The sequence below is a fragment of the Ambystoma mexicanum genome, chromosome 3p (assembly GCF_040938575.1).
Source record: "Ambystoma mexicanum isolate Mex_15411 chromosome 3p, UKY_AmexF1_1, whole genome shotgun sequence".
In the NCBI taxonomy this organism is placed as follows: Eukaryota; Metazoa; Chordata; class Amphibia; order Caudata; family Ambystomatidae; genus Ambystoma; species Ambystoma mexicanum.
Window position 1 is genome coordinate 783,243,209 of NC_090925.1, and position 19,369 is coordinate 783,262,577.

At 44.0% G+C, this 19,369-nt stretch overlaps 1 protein-coding gene across 1 annotated transcript in view; it reads left to right on the forward strand.

The window, feature by feature from the left end:
* LOC138579957 (vomeronasal type-2 receptor 26-like) overlaps window positions 1-19,369 on the forward strand; it is a 315,822-nt gene that overhangs the window by 222,883 nt on the left and 73,570 nt on the right. The window contains exon 5 of the mRNA XM_069650182.1: window positions 3,938-4,774. Coding sequence (XP_069506283.1) covers window positions 3,938-4,774 — 837 coding nt within the window. The remainder of the gene's footprint in view (window positions 1-3,937; window positions 4,775-19,369) is intronic.

The window sequence follows — 19,369 nt, forward strand, 5'->3', positions numbered from 1 at the left end:
CCTTTTCACGTAGGCCATAATGGGGAGAGTATTCCCAGCCTGCTTCAGGTCCTCCAGCCTGACACTGTTTCCCCAGAAACGCTTCAATTGCTCTAAGTTTCTCTCCTAGACACCATTTTTTAAATAGATTTGAACTCATTTGTTTCCCAGAATCCTCAGGAGTTTGGAAAACAACTTTTTTTTTTTAACATGTGCCAAGGGTATTTGAGCCTGCATGTGCTGAGTGATGTTGTTCCCGGTTGCAATGCGGGCACATTTATCGCCAGGCTCATCAGTCAGCAATCTTCCTGGAATCTATCCTACCTCAGAAACCATGTCATCTTCCCTTGTAGTCCATTGTAGTCTTTTAGGAGATTAGTTATTGTTACTAGAACATTGGGTACTATTTACATAAACAGAATATCCATTGGAACGCAGCCCAGACCATTGGATTGCAGCCCAGAAGGTACGCTATCTACAATATTCCTCTGTGTTCCAAAACAACTGATTAGCTTGGCAAGAAGCCCAGAATTGCACAGTAGATGGTAAACATGTTTATAATTGTTGATGTGTGCTCAATGCATGAGTATGCTTAGTAGCAAGAAATGAGAACTTTGCAGCAGAATCCGAGAGCACATCCATGCAATCCGTACTGGCAATTTACAATACCCCCTAGCACACCACAGGATCTTAGAAAACTGGAAATGGTAACATCAAACTAATACAATTCTGCAGCATCAAAAGAATTACTCTGAAGTCCAGAGAGGCAAAAGAAGACTGAAATAAAGCAATTAAAAAAGATCTGAATACAGATCACAAACTGAATTTTTTTATTGGAACATAATTCAATCTCTAAGTGATAGGAATGTATACACTTTCACTATATGTAAAGTCACAAGAATGTATTGAGACTCGAGCATCTGTATTGCTCAAATCATAATTCCAAATAAATGTAAAGTCACAACAATTTATTGAGAATAGAGTATTTATACAGCTCAAATCACAGTTCCAAATAAATAACTGTGCACAACCACATTCTAAAGGTTGATACCAACAACACCTTTGGGAAACCACCATTTTATAATTTACGCTCTTTTGAGAATTCAAGTACCCTATCAATATTGTAAAATCAAAGGGACATTTATTTTTTTACTTTGAGACAGTTACATGAACGCTCAACAGACAGAGCATAAGACATCATGGAAAAGAGCCACAAAGGAAGGCTGCAGAGATTGACCACATACCTAGACGAAAGCCCCAAGTGACTCTCCCACTCGTACTTACCGGACAAACATATCCAGACCGGCAGACGCATCTAGATAGACGTTGGCCTGCGTCGCATCTGGATAGGATCGATTGAAGGATAACATGCCCACGCCCAGAAAAAACGTGGATGCTAACATATGCCACACCTAGAATTATGAACACCGGCCTGCGTGGCGCCCAGATGGAGTTGTAAATGTTAGCATGCCCACACCTGGGCGGGACTCTAGACACTAGCCTGCGCCGCATCTGGATGGGGGTGTGAGGGTTGGCATGACCACACCTGGATGTAGTCCTAATCATCGGCCTGCGCCGCGTCTAGATGGGAATATGAGGGCCAACAGGTGGCACACACAGACAGAACTACGAATGTTAGCATGGTGAAGGTCGGGTAACCCACTAACCAATATAAGCTCAAACTCTGCATACTTATCTCACTCAAAAAATTCACACAACCATCTCTCGCACAACAAGCCGTACGCACTTCACAACACTGAAACAACACATAAGCCGGAACAACAGCACACGCGGACTGACTCCGATCCGATACCCGCACCAAAGCTCAGCACCCGGTGTATACTGAGTTGAAGCTGCCAACAGAACACCACTCCTCTCACTATCCTACTCCCTTCTTCACCTTACTAACACATCCCACCTTTATCGTTTACAGATCCGCCTGAGCGCCTGGGGACCAATTCCGTTGTTGACGGTGCGCGGTACAAATACCTTTAACATTTAACATTTACCATATCTAATATATAAACCAGTATGTTCTAAAATTGACTTCGACAAGAATGGAATGCTTATCTCGCCATACACAGTATATCACAAAGTTTTGGCATGAAATAGCATAGCAGTCTGATGCCCGCATTCACATTAAATGATATCAGCTATCTGCGCTACCCACCAGACAGAGATGTGTGGGTATCTTTCATTTCTATTATACAGGTATATCAAGTGCACAATGTTGCACTTGCACTAGAAAGTGACGTGGCTGAGATGATGGTCCACGATGAAAGGATAGGTTAGCAGAATACCTCGAACATGCAATCTCACTCCTTAATATAGAAATAACGCATCCCTATCTACAACAGAGAATGATCTAAACACATTTATGATTCTACAGGGTAAACCCTCAAGACATGTGCTATAACACACAGCCTTTTTTGTGAATATTTTGGCACAATTAAAGTGTTTCTTTTCACTTTGCAGTAAAACACCTGCAGCATCCTCAATCATCATATCAGGTTACTTTTTTAGCCAAACAGGCACCTTCTGCTTTTACTATAGGAAACTCAATGGGGAAATCAATTCATCCTTTACTGAATGTCTGTTACACAATCGCGGAACTGAAAAGTAACTGAGAGACAACAGCCTGCAAGAATATTGAAGGTATTGCAAGGTAAAGTAATTACAAGATATCATACCTCATACACTGTTTAGAATAGTTGAACATCACTGATGACATAGGTCCAGGTACTCATTACTTAGCCCTTAACCTTATCTACTAAAACATTTAAACAGCTCACCACAATAGTATGACTCCCCAACCACAAGTACACACCGATATATCAACTGAAACCATCACTAGATTGGGTGCAGAGTGGTTTATAGGATCATTAGTTTGCTTTTTGGCAGATGTCACATTTCGCAACTCCTCGATCCACACAGAGAGATAGGTTTTTCTAGCAATAAAATGTTAACCAAAAATGCATGATAATTTAACTAATGATGTTACCTTTGTTTTCTTTTTTGTCAATGTCATCCCATAGTTCCCACTACCCTAACATTGCCTGTGGTTTACTGTTGATCTAACTATGAATTTCAATTTATAGACATAATTTTTTTTCCGAAAACAAATTTTATTTCTTTTTCCTTGTATGCAAATATGATTTGACTGATTCATAAGTATCTATATATATGCTGCACTAACTGTTCTGAACATGGATATGCATGTACATTAACTGTGACCTTCTATTTTTATTCGGTTTCATTTTGTTTAAACAATTCACTGGTGTATTCTGTATGAAGTCAAGCGTTTAAATGCTTAAAGAAATATCAGCATTCAACCAATTAGATTGCAATGTGTGACCGTGTACACATATATGATTATGATGCCCAAGATTTAGCATTCAAGAGCCCTGAAGAAGAACAAGAGCTCGAAACATGTGCAGGTTCCGAACAGTACTCACAATATGATAAATGTGCCTCCATGGGAATAAATCATAAAGAGCTAAATCAGTGTACAGAATCGTACATTGTTTGTTCACTAACTCAAAGGAACTAATGAACTGTGAGTAAAATTATAAATATAGGCGCAATGCTAATCCAAGAGACCCCATTTTGGAAGGATATACATTAATTTTGAGGATGTAAAGAGAAGCGTCCCCCCTCTTGGGCATTGCGACACCTATTTCACCCACTAGTTACTAGCTCTGGTTGAAGTTATAGTTCTCTGACCACATTGAATATTGTAAATGCAGTTTACTACTTACATCCCGTCGCGCAAGATGACTACACAGCTTGAGATAATGCGCAATCGCCTGGGCACATTACCACCTGTTTGACTCGAATACACAATGTTTTTGCTGGGTCTTCACTGTTATCCCAACTGCATATAGAACAAAATAAATTCGTTGAGTAAAATTTGTTTGAGCAGTAATCCTAAAACTATTGTGCTTTGACTCCCTACCAGATAAGCTATGGTGCAGCTCTGCCTTCCCTGAGTGATAAAAAGCAGTTTCCATCTTTTCTGCGCACCGCGGCAAGCACTGAAACTCGGGCCCGTGGTTTCGTAGAGCTGTTACTTCAATTTGGCTGGAAATGGATAGGCATTCTTGCCTCAGACAATGACTATGGGCTTGACAATGGTCAGAAATTACAGCAAGAAGCTTCCAGGAGTGGTATCTGCATTGAATTCTTTGAAATGCTGCCCATACAGGTGACACAAAAGTCTTTATCACGTGCCATCAATGTCATACGGCAGTCTACATCAAGGGTCGTAGTGTGCTTCACCTTTTCGGCTCAGATGATTTCATTTTTGAAAGAAATCTCTCTGCAGAACATCACTGGTAAGGTCTGGATTGCAAACAGCAGTTGGTTACCTTCTCCTGTGTTTTCCATAAAGGACTTGTGGCAAACGTTGAACAACACCCTGGGACTTGTAGTCTACAGTGGTGAGATGCCAATGTTCAAAGAATTCCTCTATAGCATCCACCCGGCCAGGTTTCCCAACGATATCTTCATGAAACAGTTCTGGGAACAAGCGTTCAGCTGCCAATGGCCAGAGGATTTAAACAGCACAGCCACTGGAAAGACACCGGATGGAAAACGATACTGTTCTCAAACAGAACAATTAGAAATGCTTGATGTGTCCACATACGATGTGAATAACTTCCGGTTTCCTTATTCCGCATACAATGCCATCTACGCCTTAGCACAAGCGCTGCATGATTTGAAGGCCTGTGTACCTGGGAATGGACCTTTTACAAACAAGACCTGTGCAGATTATCCTGAGTTCCGACCATGGCAGGTGAGGATAACCCGAATGTTGTCTCTCTATTATTTACATGCCAGGGTTACGTGTTATGATATGACATGGTATGATAGGTTATTTATAACGAGCTAAATACCCAGAGCTTTCTAAACTCGGACCCGGGGACCGAACCTGTGTTACTCACTGTCGTTTTGCTTCCAAGGCGAGCTATCCTCCCGAGACAATGGGCGTTGGTTATGTTTGGTTATGTTGTGTGGTGTTGTGTGGTGTTGTGATGTTGTGATTATCATGCTGAGCTGCTATCTGCATGGTGTCTTGTTGCTCAGGCAGATAAACGGAGAGGGTGGCTGGGTTTGGCTTCTGGTAAAGGGCTAAGATGCCAGAGTGCTTTGCTGTTGTGTTGCATGAAGTAACTTCAGATGTAACCAGCTATTTTGTTTCTAGGTGAGTTGTATCATGGGCAGTCGAGGTACCCGTGTCCATAGGGGAGACGTGTGTGACATTAGTGCGAGGATAACTTTATCAGGCCGGGGATATAGAAGTTGTCTTGGATAGGTGTCGCATTTTTAAATTTGCTGTCTGTTCAGAGGGGTGTTTCATTGCCTAGTTGGTATGCCCACTATGTGCTGGAATTTGGGTAGGTTAATATGGCAAGCAGTCAGGGGGGACATTGATTGGCATTCGGGGTATTCCTCCGGTGTGGCCATGGCAACATCCTGGTAGTAGTGAAACTTTGGTAGGGTAATTGTAGGGGAAAGTCCTGGGGCATCTTGGAGTGGAGCTAGTGCATAATGTGCGCAGCACTTCATCATAAATCACATTGAGGGAGGCTGTAGAGGAGCACGCGGCCGTGGGTGCCACGTGAACAGTGAAGGTTCACCAGAGGAGAATCCCCATATGGAAACCGGGGAGCAGAATCAAGCAGAATTTTGCTGGGAGAACAATCATAGCGGTGAAAATGCTTGGTGGGAAATTCCATGTACTAAAATAATCACAGTAGGACACAGAGAAGTAACATCATAACATTGCAACATTGCAGTGGGAGGCACGTGAGCAAAGTTATAGTGGGACATACCAGAGCAAATCCCAGCGAGTAGACTCAGGGAGGGACAACTGAGTGGGTCTGCAGTGGAACACATGGCAGCCAGATCAGTGGGACACCTGGGAACAGCATAATATAAGGTGGAAACTAGATTGCTGAGCAGGAATAGTCAAGGGGGCAGCAACCAGTCCACAATTAGCAGTTATGAATGTGTACAATTAAAAAACAACCTCTTTCAATTAAAAGTAATGACACCTCATTAACCAACTCCCGTTCAACTACTAAATACACAAACTCTGATTTAGAAAATGCACAGCACTATATAAAATGTGGGAAAGAAGGCACTGCAACACTTCGCACACCGGTAACATATCAACATGTGTTGCGCTGGTATACAATATGGATGGGATTAAGAATGGTTTGCGTTTGGCACACTGCAAGAGGCTGACTGTAACTACGCACTTAGCGCTCACGTTTGTGCAGGCAATTGTTTACCGTGACGTTTGGTAAGCAACACAAGCGTGCACGTGTCGCAGAGCATACACAACGGTGAATGCTAGGCAAAATGAAGGACCCAATCAGTGTTGCACGTGAGTGGCAATGCGCGCACGAGCTCTCTGTTTACCAGCCAGCATGGTAAGCAACTGCTTATGCAAACACACATGCGCTGAAGCAGAGTTTAGCTTCTTTGATGCTCGAGTCACACACTTTCTGTAATCCAGCCACATCCACTAACATGTGGAGCTCATTTCCAACGTCCTCAGAGTGTAAATCTGTGGTGCGAATTCAAGGCATAAACAGTTTATGGGCCAAATTACGAGTTAGGAGGTAGCCAGGCCGTTTTTAGCAGCATGGCTACCCCTAAACTCGGGTCCGGGTCGGGTCCCGCAAAAGGGGACTTACCGGGTCATTCCGACCTTGGAGGGCCAGGTAATTTCCATTTGCGGGACCCTGACCCGGTACATCCCCATTCCCATTGAGCCCCCATAGGGCTCAATGGGAATGGGGAGGATGGTAGCAGCGGTACCATTCACAACGGTACCGCTGCTACCATCCTAGTATGCTCGCGGGTGCCGCTCTGCACGCCTGGTCTGACCAAGTGTCCAGAGCGGCACCCACAAGCAAACTCGGAATGTTGCGGTGAGGTAACAACAGCGCTGCTAGCTCTACCAGCGCCGTTGTTGCCTTACCGCAACACTCCTAATGAGGCCCTATGTCTTGAATTTACGCTCCACCACATTCTGGTCCCCAACTAACCTTAGCCTTTGACTTTACGTATGATGTGGCATGTATAACGCGCCTGTACACAAGTGTTTCTAGGCGCGACAAGACAAGTAGTGGGAAACAAGAGAGGGCAAAATAACGAGGCCTTATGTTATCCAGATCGTTCAAGTGCGGGGAAGAGGAAAGGGGAGAAGTGCCAGGGGGCAGGGGATGGGGGAAGTACAGTTAACTCACAAGTGCAGCCAGCAGGTGGCTCATAAGTGCAGAGACAAGGGACTGTAGGGTTGCAGATATGGACCCTTAATTACTGGGGAGCCAGAGGCAGTGCAAGGGCATCTGGACATGCAGGAGCCTGGACCCGAGTTCAGAGGGTGACCAGTGCGCAGAGCAGTCAGGTGCATCAGCATGGGAGAGGAAGAGAGAACACGGAAGTGAAAAGAAGGTTTTGAGTTTCTTACGGAACTGGAGGTGGTTTTGCTCAAGTTTGAGAGAGGCAGGGAGACTGTTCTAGAGGGAGGCCCTAGCTAAGGAGATAGATCTGCCCCCAACTCTCTGCTTGGAGATGCATCTGACCCTCAGATAGTTGTAAGTGGATGAGCAGAGAGCTCGAGAAGGAAGCTGTTTTGTAAGAGAAAGTTGGAGGTAGAGTGGTCCCAGGACTCAGAAAGCCTTGTGCACAATGCAGAGGGTCTTGAAGTTAATCCTTGCAGCCACAGGAACCAGTTTTGAGATTTCAGAGCTGGAGAGATATGATCCCTGGGCTTCAGGCCAAGGACAAGTCCTGCAGTCCTGTCCTGGATAAGTTGTAAGGTCAAAGAGTAGAGGCAGGCAGATTTAGAAAGAGGCTGTTGAAATAGTCCAGCCTAGAGAGGACCAGAGCTCTGCACACAGTGACACCTATACGCAAAAGGTGCAGAAACCATGCACATTTTTACACAACCTACTTAACATCTTATTTCTGCTTTAGATTGACACTGATGGAGATGATACTGAAACATTGCACTAGATAATGAAACCATTGCCAGAAAAAGCCAAAATGCAATAATACAAACGTATTTGATATGAAAAAGGCAGTATGTGTGTACCCATCAGCAGGGGATCCTCCTGTACAGCTTAAGCAGAATCAGCGATTACCAGCGGTGCAGGCAGACAGCTGAGGCTCACAGCTGAACCACAACCAGAAGTTGACAATTCGATTTAAAACAAGTTTTCCGGCCTTTAACAGCTCACACCTTCCGAGAAGCAGGTAGATTCTCTTCAGGGTCCACTGTGGTCCATTGCCGAGAGTCCTAGATGGCTGGGCAAACGAGGTAAGTCAGTCACAGAACCTTTATATTGTGGCCTGGAAAAGCCACAGTGGCCCAAACAGGGCCCAGGAGTCAGACAGATGGTTCCATGTCATTTCCATGAAGTGAATCACTTTGTGGTAATTTACTTCATGGAAATTACTTTGCCAGTTTACTTCGAAATGTATTTTTATTCCCCCCCATATCTCCCTACCCCCTTCATGATAACCCTTTCCCCAAACCCCTGCCCACCCATGCTTTCTCCTTAACCCACAAAAAATATATTTTGAAGTAAACTGTCGATGTAATTTCCACAAAATAAATTACCATCTAGTAATTTATTTTGTCGAAACAGTCTGAGACCAGAGAGACATAACACATGATGAAGCCAGGCTGATGGATAAAAGATTTCTTATTATGGACAAGATAACATAATAAACAAATTGTCAGCTGAGATTTGTGTAGTGCGCTGTGACAAGTTACAGACGTTGGGCTCGATCACAATGTTGGCAGTATCCCGGCGGTAAATCCACCGGGATACCACAAATGCAAATTGCGTTACAGCAACTCGGTCCGACGCTATTAGTGCCGGATCCTAGCTATTAGCGCTGCGATAACAACACCACAAATGGGTGGAAAGTGCAGAGATTTACCTCCAGCAAAAAGCTGGAGGTAAATCTCCCACTTTTCACCCAAACTCAGGATTGGGCAGAGCTGTAATGCGGCAGAAATATCTTTACTGTCGCTATAACTACCCCCATTGTCATAAGAAGCTCTGGGGCGAGACCCCAGAGGACCGTTTTATGAAGCCATGTCTATAATATGGAATCACATTAGCCTGGATCCAAGGGGAATTTTGCATAACAATGACAAACTCTTAGTCCAGATGGAGCCAGGACACATCCTTGCGGTCACATTCTGTTGCAATACAGATCACCAAACATATCATATGCAAAAACAACTTGGCAAACAAGCCATATATGGCAGCAGTATAGGACAGTGTGGAAAGGGGAAGTAGACCCAGATGGGGATGGCATGTGTTGTCAGTGGCAGTTGAGATCTGCCCGGTGACATGTGGCATGTGCATAGTGGAAACCCAGAATGGGACAGTGAAAGGGAAATATGGGCATAACGTAATATGGGCAATATAACATAGTTAGTCTGCCGAATCAGCTTTTGTAAAAAATAAATTAAAAAAGGGGGCATCGCATTACTAAACTGCTCCATGGCCAGGGATTCTAGCACTTCCGGGACGAGCCACTGAGACAAGGTATTCTGAACACAGGTTTCCCATTTCCAATAGAGTTTCAGAAGAACCTAGACGAATGTATCAGAACTTCTGTTTAAAAATGTTTTATGTTTGGCCTGCTCTTTTTAAAAGACCAACCTTTATCTCATCGAATGGAGTGATTCCCCGGGGGTTAATGGTCTGAGAAGAGGCCTGTAGTTCCCTTTTTAAAACGGGTGCCAAACAGCAGGTTGTTAATACCTTACTCCATGTGAACTGTTGAGCTAGCCTCTCGAAGTTCAAGAGAAACATGCCCAGGTCCTCACCATCTTTGCAGGGTTGTAGAACTCTATTGGAAAAGGACCTAGCATTGTTGGCTAACTGTTATCCTGTCTAGACCCCATTGAAAACTTTGCTTGGCTTGGATTTGATGGTCTACCATACGTCCTAACTAGGTCTCAATAGTATTCATGTTGGGTAACCCTTCTATTCTTCCAAAATGGGTCTTAAGGATTTCATTATCTAGTGAAATTTCCCCACTATCCCCGTTCTCAAGTTTGCCTGGTAAGCAAGCTGTTAAAGGGGTGGGTTGGGGAATGACTACTGTTAGCCTTTTAAGTCTGGGTTTAATCCCCAAAGTATCTATAGATGGTAGCTGATTGCAAGGTCTGACCACATACTACAAACTACTAGTCTCTTCCTGGGTCCCTCCACTTGCTCTCATGTGAACACCAATCCCACCTCTGACACCATATGAAATAGGTCAGAAGAAGGAGATGGAGTAACTGGTGGCATTTTCACAAGTATATTTATTTCAATAATAAGTAAGAAGGTCTGTCTATCTGTAATAGAATGGTGTTTCCCTACATAACACAAAACTAAGTAGGGTGCTCATCGTCAGTGAAAGTAATAGTCTATCCTCCGCCCCAAACTGCCCTATTCTGTCCCCACCACTACTAAAAAAACCTCCAAAGAAAAAGGGGTCCAGGAGATTGACTCCCTTCTGCTGAACAGGCGTCTATAGCCTCAACAGGTCTCTCTGTGGATGGCTTCTGGTGATATTCTGAATAAGTTTCTTTAATTCTTCAAAGGGGCTCTTGTCCCTCTGGGGCTCCCCTTTTTCTACTATTGGTATAGTTTCTGTTTCAATGACCAAGGACTGTGGGCTTTCCTTTCCTCCAAGTCTACCAATGTGTCTATGTTGTTTCCCAAATTCTGGTATGCCTGGGGTCCTCCCCTGGCCTGTTTGTTTAGTTTCACAGATGGTCAATTCCCACTCCTTTCTTTCACTCCAACTTTCTTTTAGCTTTAACCAAGTATAACTGTATTTTTGGGTTCACTTTCCCTTTCCGATCTCGCCTTATTCTAGGACGAGTGTGAGGGTTTTGTTGGTAATGTTCACTAGCTCGCCACCCTTCATGTATACTTGGATGAGCATGATTGGTCCCTTGGTTCTCTTCATTAGCTTTTCAACATTCACTTGTACTGGGACGGGTATTATTGGTGCCTTGGTACTCTTCATTAGCTTTCCAACATTGACTGATACTGGGACAAGTATGATTGGTCCTTTGGTACTCTTCATTAGCTTTCCACCCCTTTTCCCTCCCAGGTCTCTTGCTGCCCACGTTACCTCTCTTGTACCGGGCTTTCATCACTGGTTCTTCTTGAAGGGTCAGGTTTGTCTGACTAACAGAACCTGCATGGGCTTCCGTTCCTTCCTCCTTCAGCTTGCAGCTCTCTAGAGTCCGTTCTGGTACGGTCTCATGGTCATTAGTGGACCAGACAGTCCACCCTCTCTGGGTCACGCAACCGCCTCCAGGTCTTCTTCCCGCACGCAAGTCTGGCTGCTGTCCCCTCTGTGCTTCTTTATTCTCCAGGTCGCCAGAGTCTGTCCAACAACAGACTGCTCTGCGTCCGTCTACTCTCTCTGCCCTGGTTCAAACTTCCCAGGCTCCTAAGACAAGAATATCTTTCATTGGTACTTTCTTGGTTTTTATGAGGGAGTCTGGGCCTTCCCCAGCATAGGCACACAGTCCCTTGTTTCTTTCCAGAGCATATTCATTATGCCGTGTTCTATCTCCTTCGTCTCAGTGTGGTTGGCTGCCAACCACTGATTACCTTTAATGGTTCTCTTAATCTTCTTCTCCACAGTATTAGTGGTAGTTAAAGGTTGGTCATTGATAATACTGCCGTAGCAAATAGTGACTGGTTTGGAGGGAAGTTTTTTCTTTTTCTTTGATGTTCTGGTTATCTCCTCAGAAAAGGAGTACCTGGATGGAATGGGAGTCCCCATCCCCAAAAGAGGAGTCTCTTCCACTTTATGCCACCCCTAGGGGGGAATGTTGCATAGCGGGCTCACATCCTTAGCCTCACAGGGAAGGGCCACCCTCTGGGGAGAAGTCACAAGATCCCGTGAATTGTTGCACTCCATATTGTCAACCATCTATGTATTGTTTCCTTATTTCTGTTGGTGATATTACTCCAGCACATTCATCCACACAGTAGCCATGGAAAAGTGTGTCATTGGCACCCATATTCACACTACACTGTACTTAATGTATGTCTAGACACCACTGTCCTCATGATTCCCAGAGGCACTCCATGATGCTATACAGGCTGTTTTGAGATTTTGTGCACATAGCACACAGTGCCATTTTACAACAGCAATTACATGCACAAGTTCCCTTTCATGAAGTTGTCCTTTGTTGTACAAAATGCACAAATATGCCCCTGACACCCAGTTCTTGCCTTTTGTGGCAGCATGGTTGTACATGACATATGCTGTATGAGTGATGAAGGGGGGGTATGGAATGAATTCCTGTTGCGAACCCTCTGCCTCAGACAGGTGTCCATGCAATGGGAATTCCATGGCAATCCATAATCCTATGGTTTAGGAATGACGGAGGAGGAATATGCGTTGGTACTTCTACTTCCATCCAATGCCAAAATCCCCTGTTTCCTGGATGACTCATCAGAAGTGATTTGAAGGAATATGATTTCTCATTACTCTTTTCTTTTATTGTCTTCTAATGTTTTGTGGTGAATCTGATGGAGTCATCATTAATTCCCTGGTGGCAATCTCCACCCACATGGCCAGGGCACTGCAGCCGCTATCTGATCCTGACCCTGGGGGTGGTATTATGATGGAGGATCGTGTGGCAGAGGATGGCTGCCGGGAGGAAGTGATAACTCCATTGGAAGAGACACTGTATTTCCCTCTCTCTCATATGAAGAAAAACCTGTGATGCCTAAAATTCTGATGGCATACTATCAATCTAGCCAAGATACCATTCATACCTCTCACACATGTAACTCAAATTTAACATCTCCTGTTTGTAATGTTTTCTTAAGTGGAAACTCTGAACAATATCACTGTGGAAATTATGTGAACTCCAAATCCCATAAAGCCCAAAGTACTGAGACGAGGAAGAGGAGTGAGGAGTTGATGCAGATTGATGAAAACTCCAACCTGAATGCACGGATTTGTTTTTTTTGAAAGATCACAAGTGCACAGGACATTTAAAAAGGGTGTCCGCACTCGAATTGAAAAGAGAGCAGGAGAAGGAAGCGGTAGGAAGAAGGACCGTGCCAGATGAGATCGAGAAGGTAGACAATTCCCGAAGGCATCTCACAATGACCTAAAACACAATGCCAAAGGTCTACTATAGTCAATGTCTTGATATACACCATTAAAGAAAAGAGGTTATCATTATCCAGAGAAAGCAGCTCTATTATGAAATCCTGAGAACAACAAAAAGGTATTGGGAACTAAAGGTTTGCATGGAGTGTGATAACGTCCCCTGCCTAATTCTAGAGACTAACACTGAGGTGACTCCGAGGCCCACGTGTTACCACAAGACAGTGTATGTTGGAACCGGAGGCGGTATTGTGAGGATCCGATGCTTACCATCCCTGTTTCCTGGTCATATGGCCGGGGACAATCACAGTCACTCAGTATGGGACAGCACAGGTAGCCTTGACCGTTTCCTGCACTGAAGTAGGCCGGTACATTGTAGTCCGGGTAGCCATGACCCTTTCCATGCCCTTAGTAATTCATTTCAGGAAAGCCACACTAATCATGCATGTGCTCAATAGAGAGAACCTAAAGATCTCTCTAAGCAGAACCAACGTCCCACAGGGGAGGAGCAAATGCTTCCCTTCAAACCGAGTCAATTTAATTTACCCACTAGGGAAATGCATATTGAATGGACATATTATCACATAGTCGACAAACACAAGTACACTTAAAGCATTTTAAGGTGTGTCTTGCCATTCCAAGATGGCAGCTATGAAAACATTGTTTCGGTTGAGCTGCAATGACCCAATAGGTGGTACCCTCAGTATCACAGAGCAGCTATTGATTGGGAAACCTGTAATTATATTCCATGACCACATTTTAAGGCACCACAAAACTGGAAAAACACGAACATACGCAGAAGCAACATTTGACAACTCTCTCCTGAATGTACACAGTTGCCCTAGCTTCTGCAAATTGTCAGGCACTGTAACAGAGCGTTCACTAGCACTCCCATATTCTGCATCACCGAGTAGCTGATTGATACAATGGCCACTATGCAAACTACTGAAAAGGTGCTTTTTCCAGCTCTACCCACAAATAATGGTATAGAGTATGTGCTGAATAAGCAAAGAGACTCGCCTGCTGTATTATATATACATGGTACTTATAGAGAGGCAAATGGTCACATTGACCTGTACACTCAGATTCAAAGGCTCACTGTGGAGAAGCAAGACATTGAATGGACTGAGAGGCTTACATTTCGTTTGACTCACTACGTTTGACTCACTACTTTTTTTTAATGTAAGCTCCTGGGCTGTGGACAGTGTCATGTGGCTCTTTATTCTTGGAGTGGCTGGCTTTCTCGTTCAGGCATCTAAAAAAAAATGGATTCCACGAGTGTATCACTTTGAGCAGTGACAATAAATAAGAAAGAATAGGAATAACACATAATTTGTCTTTCTGAAATTCTATCCAATAATTGCCAGACTCAAAAAGTTTATTTCCAGGCACACTTCAGGGGGTGAGTCACTGATTTAGCCTGTTCTTAAACACCTCAACTCAGCCTTTCAGCCTTCGGAGGTCGATAAATGAGAACCAACACAGGTTGGGTGATAGGTGCTTAAGCAAAAGTGTTATATGTTAACATATCATTATCATTAACCTTGGACGTCTGTTGCCTGCACACTGATTTGGTAATATCGTCCTATACACACTGAAATTAACGATACATATGCTGATCCATTTTTCTATGACATGTATATAACATTACAGTGATATCACAACCATATTTCTCGTAGTGTACTCAGGAACAATATGTGATGTCCCTTCCTGTTTTGTCAAGGGATGAAAGGTCGTGTTCCATCGCTTCTCCTGATGTCACTTCGAGGTGAAGGGGGGCAAAATGACATCACTTCCGGTGATGTCATCAGAGGTCATGGGGTGTCACTTCCGCTACCCCAGGCATTTTGGTGAAATGACGTCCCTGCTATATGTGTGAGTTTTCAAGGCTCCATGGATGCTCTGTCCAGCTGTGCACCATTACAATGCTGCTCGGCTGCAGTTTCCACAGTGCTAATTCCTCCTGCGCCAGAGGTTAACTTGACCGATACAGCTTTTGTTTTCTGCAACATATGGCAGCAGAGGGGCCTTCCCCCGTCACAGGTTGTAATGGGGGGGGAATACACGTTTCTACAAAGGTCCTGATTTTTTTTTTTTAAACCTCCTTTGTTCTTTTTTCATTTTGCCCTATTTCTTTATTTATTTATTTGGACAGCGCACCAAACCTGTAAGCATCAGGGCGATTGCCCTATAATGTCTGATTGTGCGATTAGGAAAACATAACCCTGCTTGTCTAGGCTTATTTGGCCTTTAATGCTCTGATCATGTTTCATTTAAAAAGAAATTGTCCTGCACATAGTAGGAAAGGTGATCAGCTGTCTTAGATGAAGCTGATGAATTCACTGGCTTTCTTTTTTTTTAATTGACATTCTTGTAATTATGGAATTGTTTGATGCAACATGTCTATAGTAAACTCCCTCCCCCTATCTGTCTCTCTTCCAGCTTCTACCCCTAGGGTCCTAAATATCTTGAAATATTTTGGATCAAGTGTCTAGGTCTTTGCTCTTAGCTGCTTTAGCTCGCCCTCTTGCTATTTGTTGTAACTTGAGCCGTGCCGCAAGGCTGGGCACCTAGTTAGTCACATGCAGTACCATGCCACAATGTTAATAAAGGGGGTGCACAGCTGCCCATGCTCCAGTTATCAACCAGCCTCTCTGGCTCCCGTGTCTGATTCCATGAATGAATGCGGGAGGGGGCACAGCCTTATCTGGCCCCCTTAACACTTTTCACAATGCTGGCAATTGCACTGGAGGCTCCAAAGGCCGAGATGAGGATTGGGGGTGTCAGCCGAGAAAGCTGCTGAAGCCCCACACCTCAGAGTGGTGAGAGAGGCTGGGAGAGGTTATCAGACACAGAGTGACGCCATCGATAGATAAGATGTCGCAAAGGAGCCAGATCACCCAAGTTCAGAGATGCTGCTGCTATGTGGTTGGAGACACATCACTGGGATGCTGCTTGAAGGCCACCGAAGAGTTTGGGGAGAAATCACAGAGCTGACACCTATGCTGTGGACAGTGAGCTGCTGAGAAGCTGCCGGAAGACTGGATGAGAGGTTGCACCATACTTCCGGAGCATACACTGAACAGCTGTGCCGTGGGGGACACATTGCTAGTCAATTGGTGAGACTGTGGAAGAGATGCTGCACGTGGGAAGGAGATGGCTAATCTGTTGAGATAATGCTGATGGCCTGTACTGCATAGCAGGAGGAGAGTAGAAAACTCGCAGTATGGTCAACTGCAAATTACAGGGAATCCAAGGTAGTTAGTTATAAGCTTGCAACAGATACGTATCCTGAGAAAGTTGATCCCAAGTGCAAAAATGCTGCATTCTGGGAACTGTAGTAAGAAATCTCAATTTTATATAAACAGGAGCTAGAGAGCTCTATTCAACAGTTATCAACATAACTGTTCTGAAAATAATCAATTCATAATTTATTAAATTGTAAAAGTACAAGTTATAAAAACTTCAACATATATAAAACACTGTATAAAAAATACAAATCGTAAATTGTGACAAACACTGCCTTTTAAATTTGGCTTTGATCCTGATTGATCGAGGGTTAGTAAAGATATAGAGGCTCAAGTTATCATCTCTTAAACATTTTCATCATTTACTTGACATATGACTTTGCTAAATGGTAAAAAGACATAAACCAATCTCAAAGCATCACAAGACTAAGAAGATAACTGAAACAAAAGGTCCCTCAAAGATCGGGGGACAACATCAAGGCACACTATAGGCTGACAATGCCTTCAAACATTCAATATTGTGATCACGAATATTTAGCAAACTAAGATTTTTTTAATGATGGAAAAAAATGTAAGATATAACACGAAAAGGCAATTCATTTAATAGAAAAGCATAAACATAGAAATGTGCAAATTTTATTTTACCATCATCTGCTTTTAGGTTGTGGGAGAGAACAAAAGTAAATGCCATACATTCATACAGCAACGGTCACTTTTGCAAGGTGTTACATCATAATCGAAATCAAATATCTCATTCGAGAAGGATGGAGGACTGAGATTGGTGGTTTATACTCAGTGCGTCTTCTCGTGGCAATACAACGTGTTTCGGGCATTCATGCCCTTCGTCAGGTATGAGATATTGGAAGGTCTCTGTAATAAATACAAATAATGCTGTGTCAAGGAGACTATTCTTTGAGAATAAATTGGCCAACCTTAATGACCAGTGGGCTATGGTCACTGACCTGTGTATTCACGGTGTGTCTCACACTGAAGAGTTTGTTTACAGTACCACGTGTGGTAAGCCTCTTAAGGCTTCTCACCATAGCTGGTGGGCACTAAAAGTAAAATAAATATGGCATTTGTGAGAGTGGTGATATGAATGCATGGCCAAGCATGGGACCAGTCGCTAAAGTCCCACGCCATGGTCATAAGAGTTAGCAGGGTTAAATTATCACTGACTTGTGCAGATGTGTTTACTCACCTGGTGAGGTAAGAGGGATCTTAGAATCCGATGAGTTCAGTTCTTCCCGAATGGCTTCCCGTGCCTTGTGGGACAAGAGTAGTAGTGTGTGTGGTAAATATTATGTGTGCCGTGCAGTTGTTATGGACAATACATCTAAGAGCGAAAAGTAGATGAACGGTCAAATTCTTACTTAATAGAGGCTCTGCAAGTGTAACGGCGCTCGCTGCAGCAATCCTGTTGTCTCTTTCGTGTACACGGAAGCATTCGGTTGTCATGGCAACAGCCGCGCATGTGCGCAAGTTATTTCAGCTGTCTGACTCGGCGCCGCTCGGAGAGCAGAGCGCCAAGCTAGAGATATTAACTGGATTTCCGAAAACAGTATATTTTGTTTTCTCTGTTAGTTCGAAAGCAACAAAGACTGCATGCAACTGAGAGACCCTGAAGGTATTGTGGGGGGAATAAATGGATATGATACCTAATGTGAAATCAAAATGAAAAAAAGAGGAGTTGGGGTTCGGGACGAGTACAGATAGTTAATTGGTGAACCACACATGCATGACGCGTGTGGTGCATCCAATGTGATGTCTGGCAATGATCAATTATGTACATGTTTGGAAAGTGCCTTTAAACAGGGAACGTTTTACGTTCAAATGTTAGCAGTTCAAGGTGACAGCTAAGGTCCCAGTCCACATTCATCTTCCTTCTCGAGCTCTCTGCTCATCCACTTCCAACTCTGAGTTTGAGATGCTTCTGCAAGCAGAGAGTTGGGGGCAGATCTATCTCCTTAGCTGGGGCCTCCCTTTAGAACAGTCTCCCTGCCCCTCTCAAACTCGAGCAGAACCTTTTGCACCAGAATACTCAGTTGGTGCTTTTTGAGGCAACCCTTATAGTCTGCAGTGGCCGAGCAAGTAAGACCCCATACATAGCCACTGACAGGACTTTAATCATGCATACAAAACTGACTGTCTATAGTTGCAAAATCACTAGACTGAGCAGGGAATAACTCGGCCAAAGGAACATTGGAATGGATCAGAGACCAATGATGCCAGGTAACAATATCACTGCACTGCAGTTAGAAGACACACATGCTAAAGCATGTGGAATCGAATCCACATCCTTCACAATATATTCAACAGGCTATAACACTTCAGGGTCTGCTCAGACAGGGAGGAAGAATCTAGAAATCCAATTCAATCTATCAATGTACCTACAGATAGAGCCAGGGGCGTTTCTAGGGGGGGCTAAGGGGGCTGTAGCCCCTGATCTTTTGGTTGTAGCCCCGGATAGAATCTCAGGAGCTACAGCCAAAAGACTAGCTAGCCCCCAGTCCCAACAATTCCAACATCAGCTTAGCCCCGGGTCTTTTCCAGACCTAACAACTCCCCTGGATAGAGCTGTGCTTTTCAAAGAAAACAGAGGTACGGAGATCAGCAAGTCATTGTCTCAGAACTAGAAATATCACATTTCACAGATCCAGCGTCAGCATCATGTCCCCAGTCTTGCGCTGAAGTGGAAGGAGCTCGTAAGGAAGGCCTGGACGCCAATTCAAGTAGCCCTAGTACCCATGGAGGTGTTGATTTCACGCACAGGTACACCCCGTGTCAACCCAAAAACAAGAACTAGAAGTGTTAGTGAGGGAACAATGCCCCCAAGAAAACGAAGAACTGAAGTCAATGCAGACATGGAGGCGGCCATTCAAGATCTTATGCGCGGCATGCAGGAACTAACGACCGAAGTAAAAAAACCTAAAGGCAGAGAATGCCGTGTTAAAACAATTAGTCTT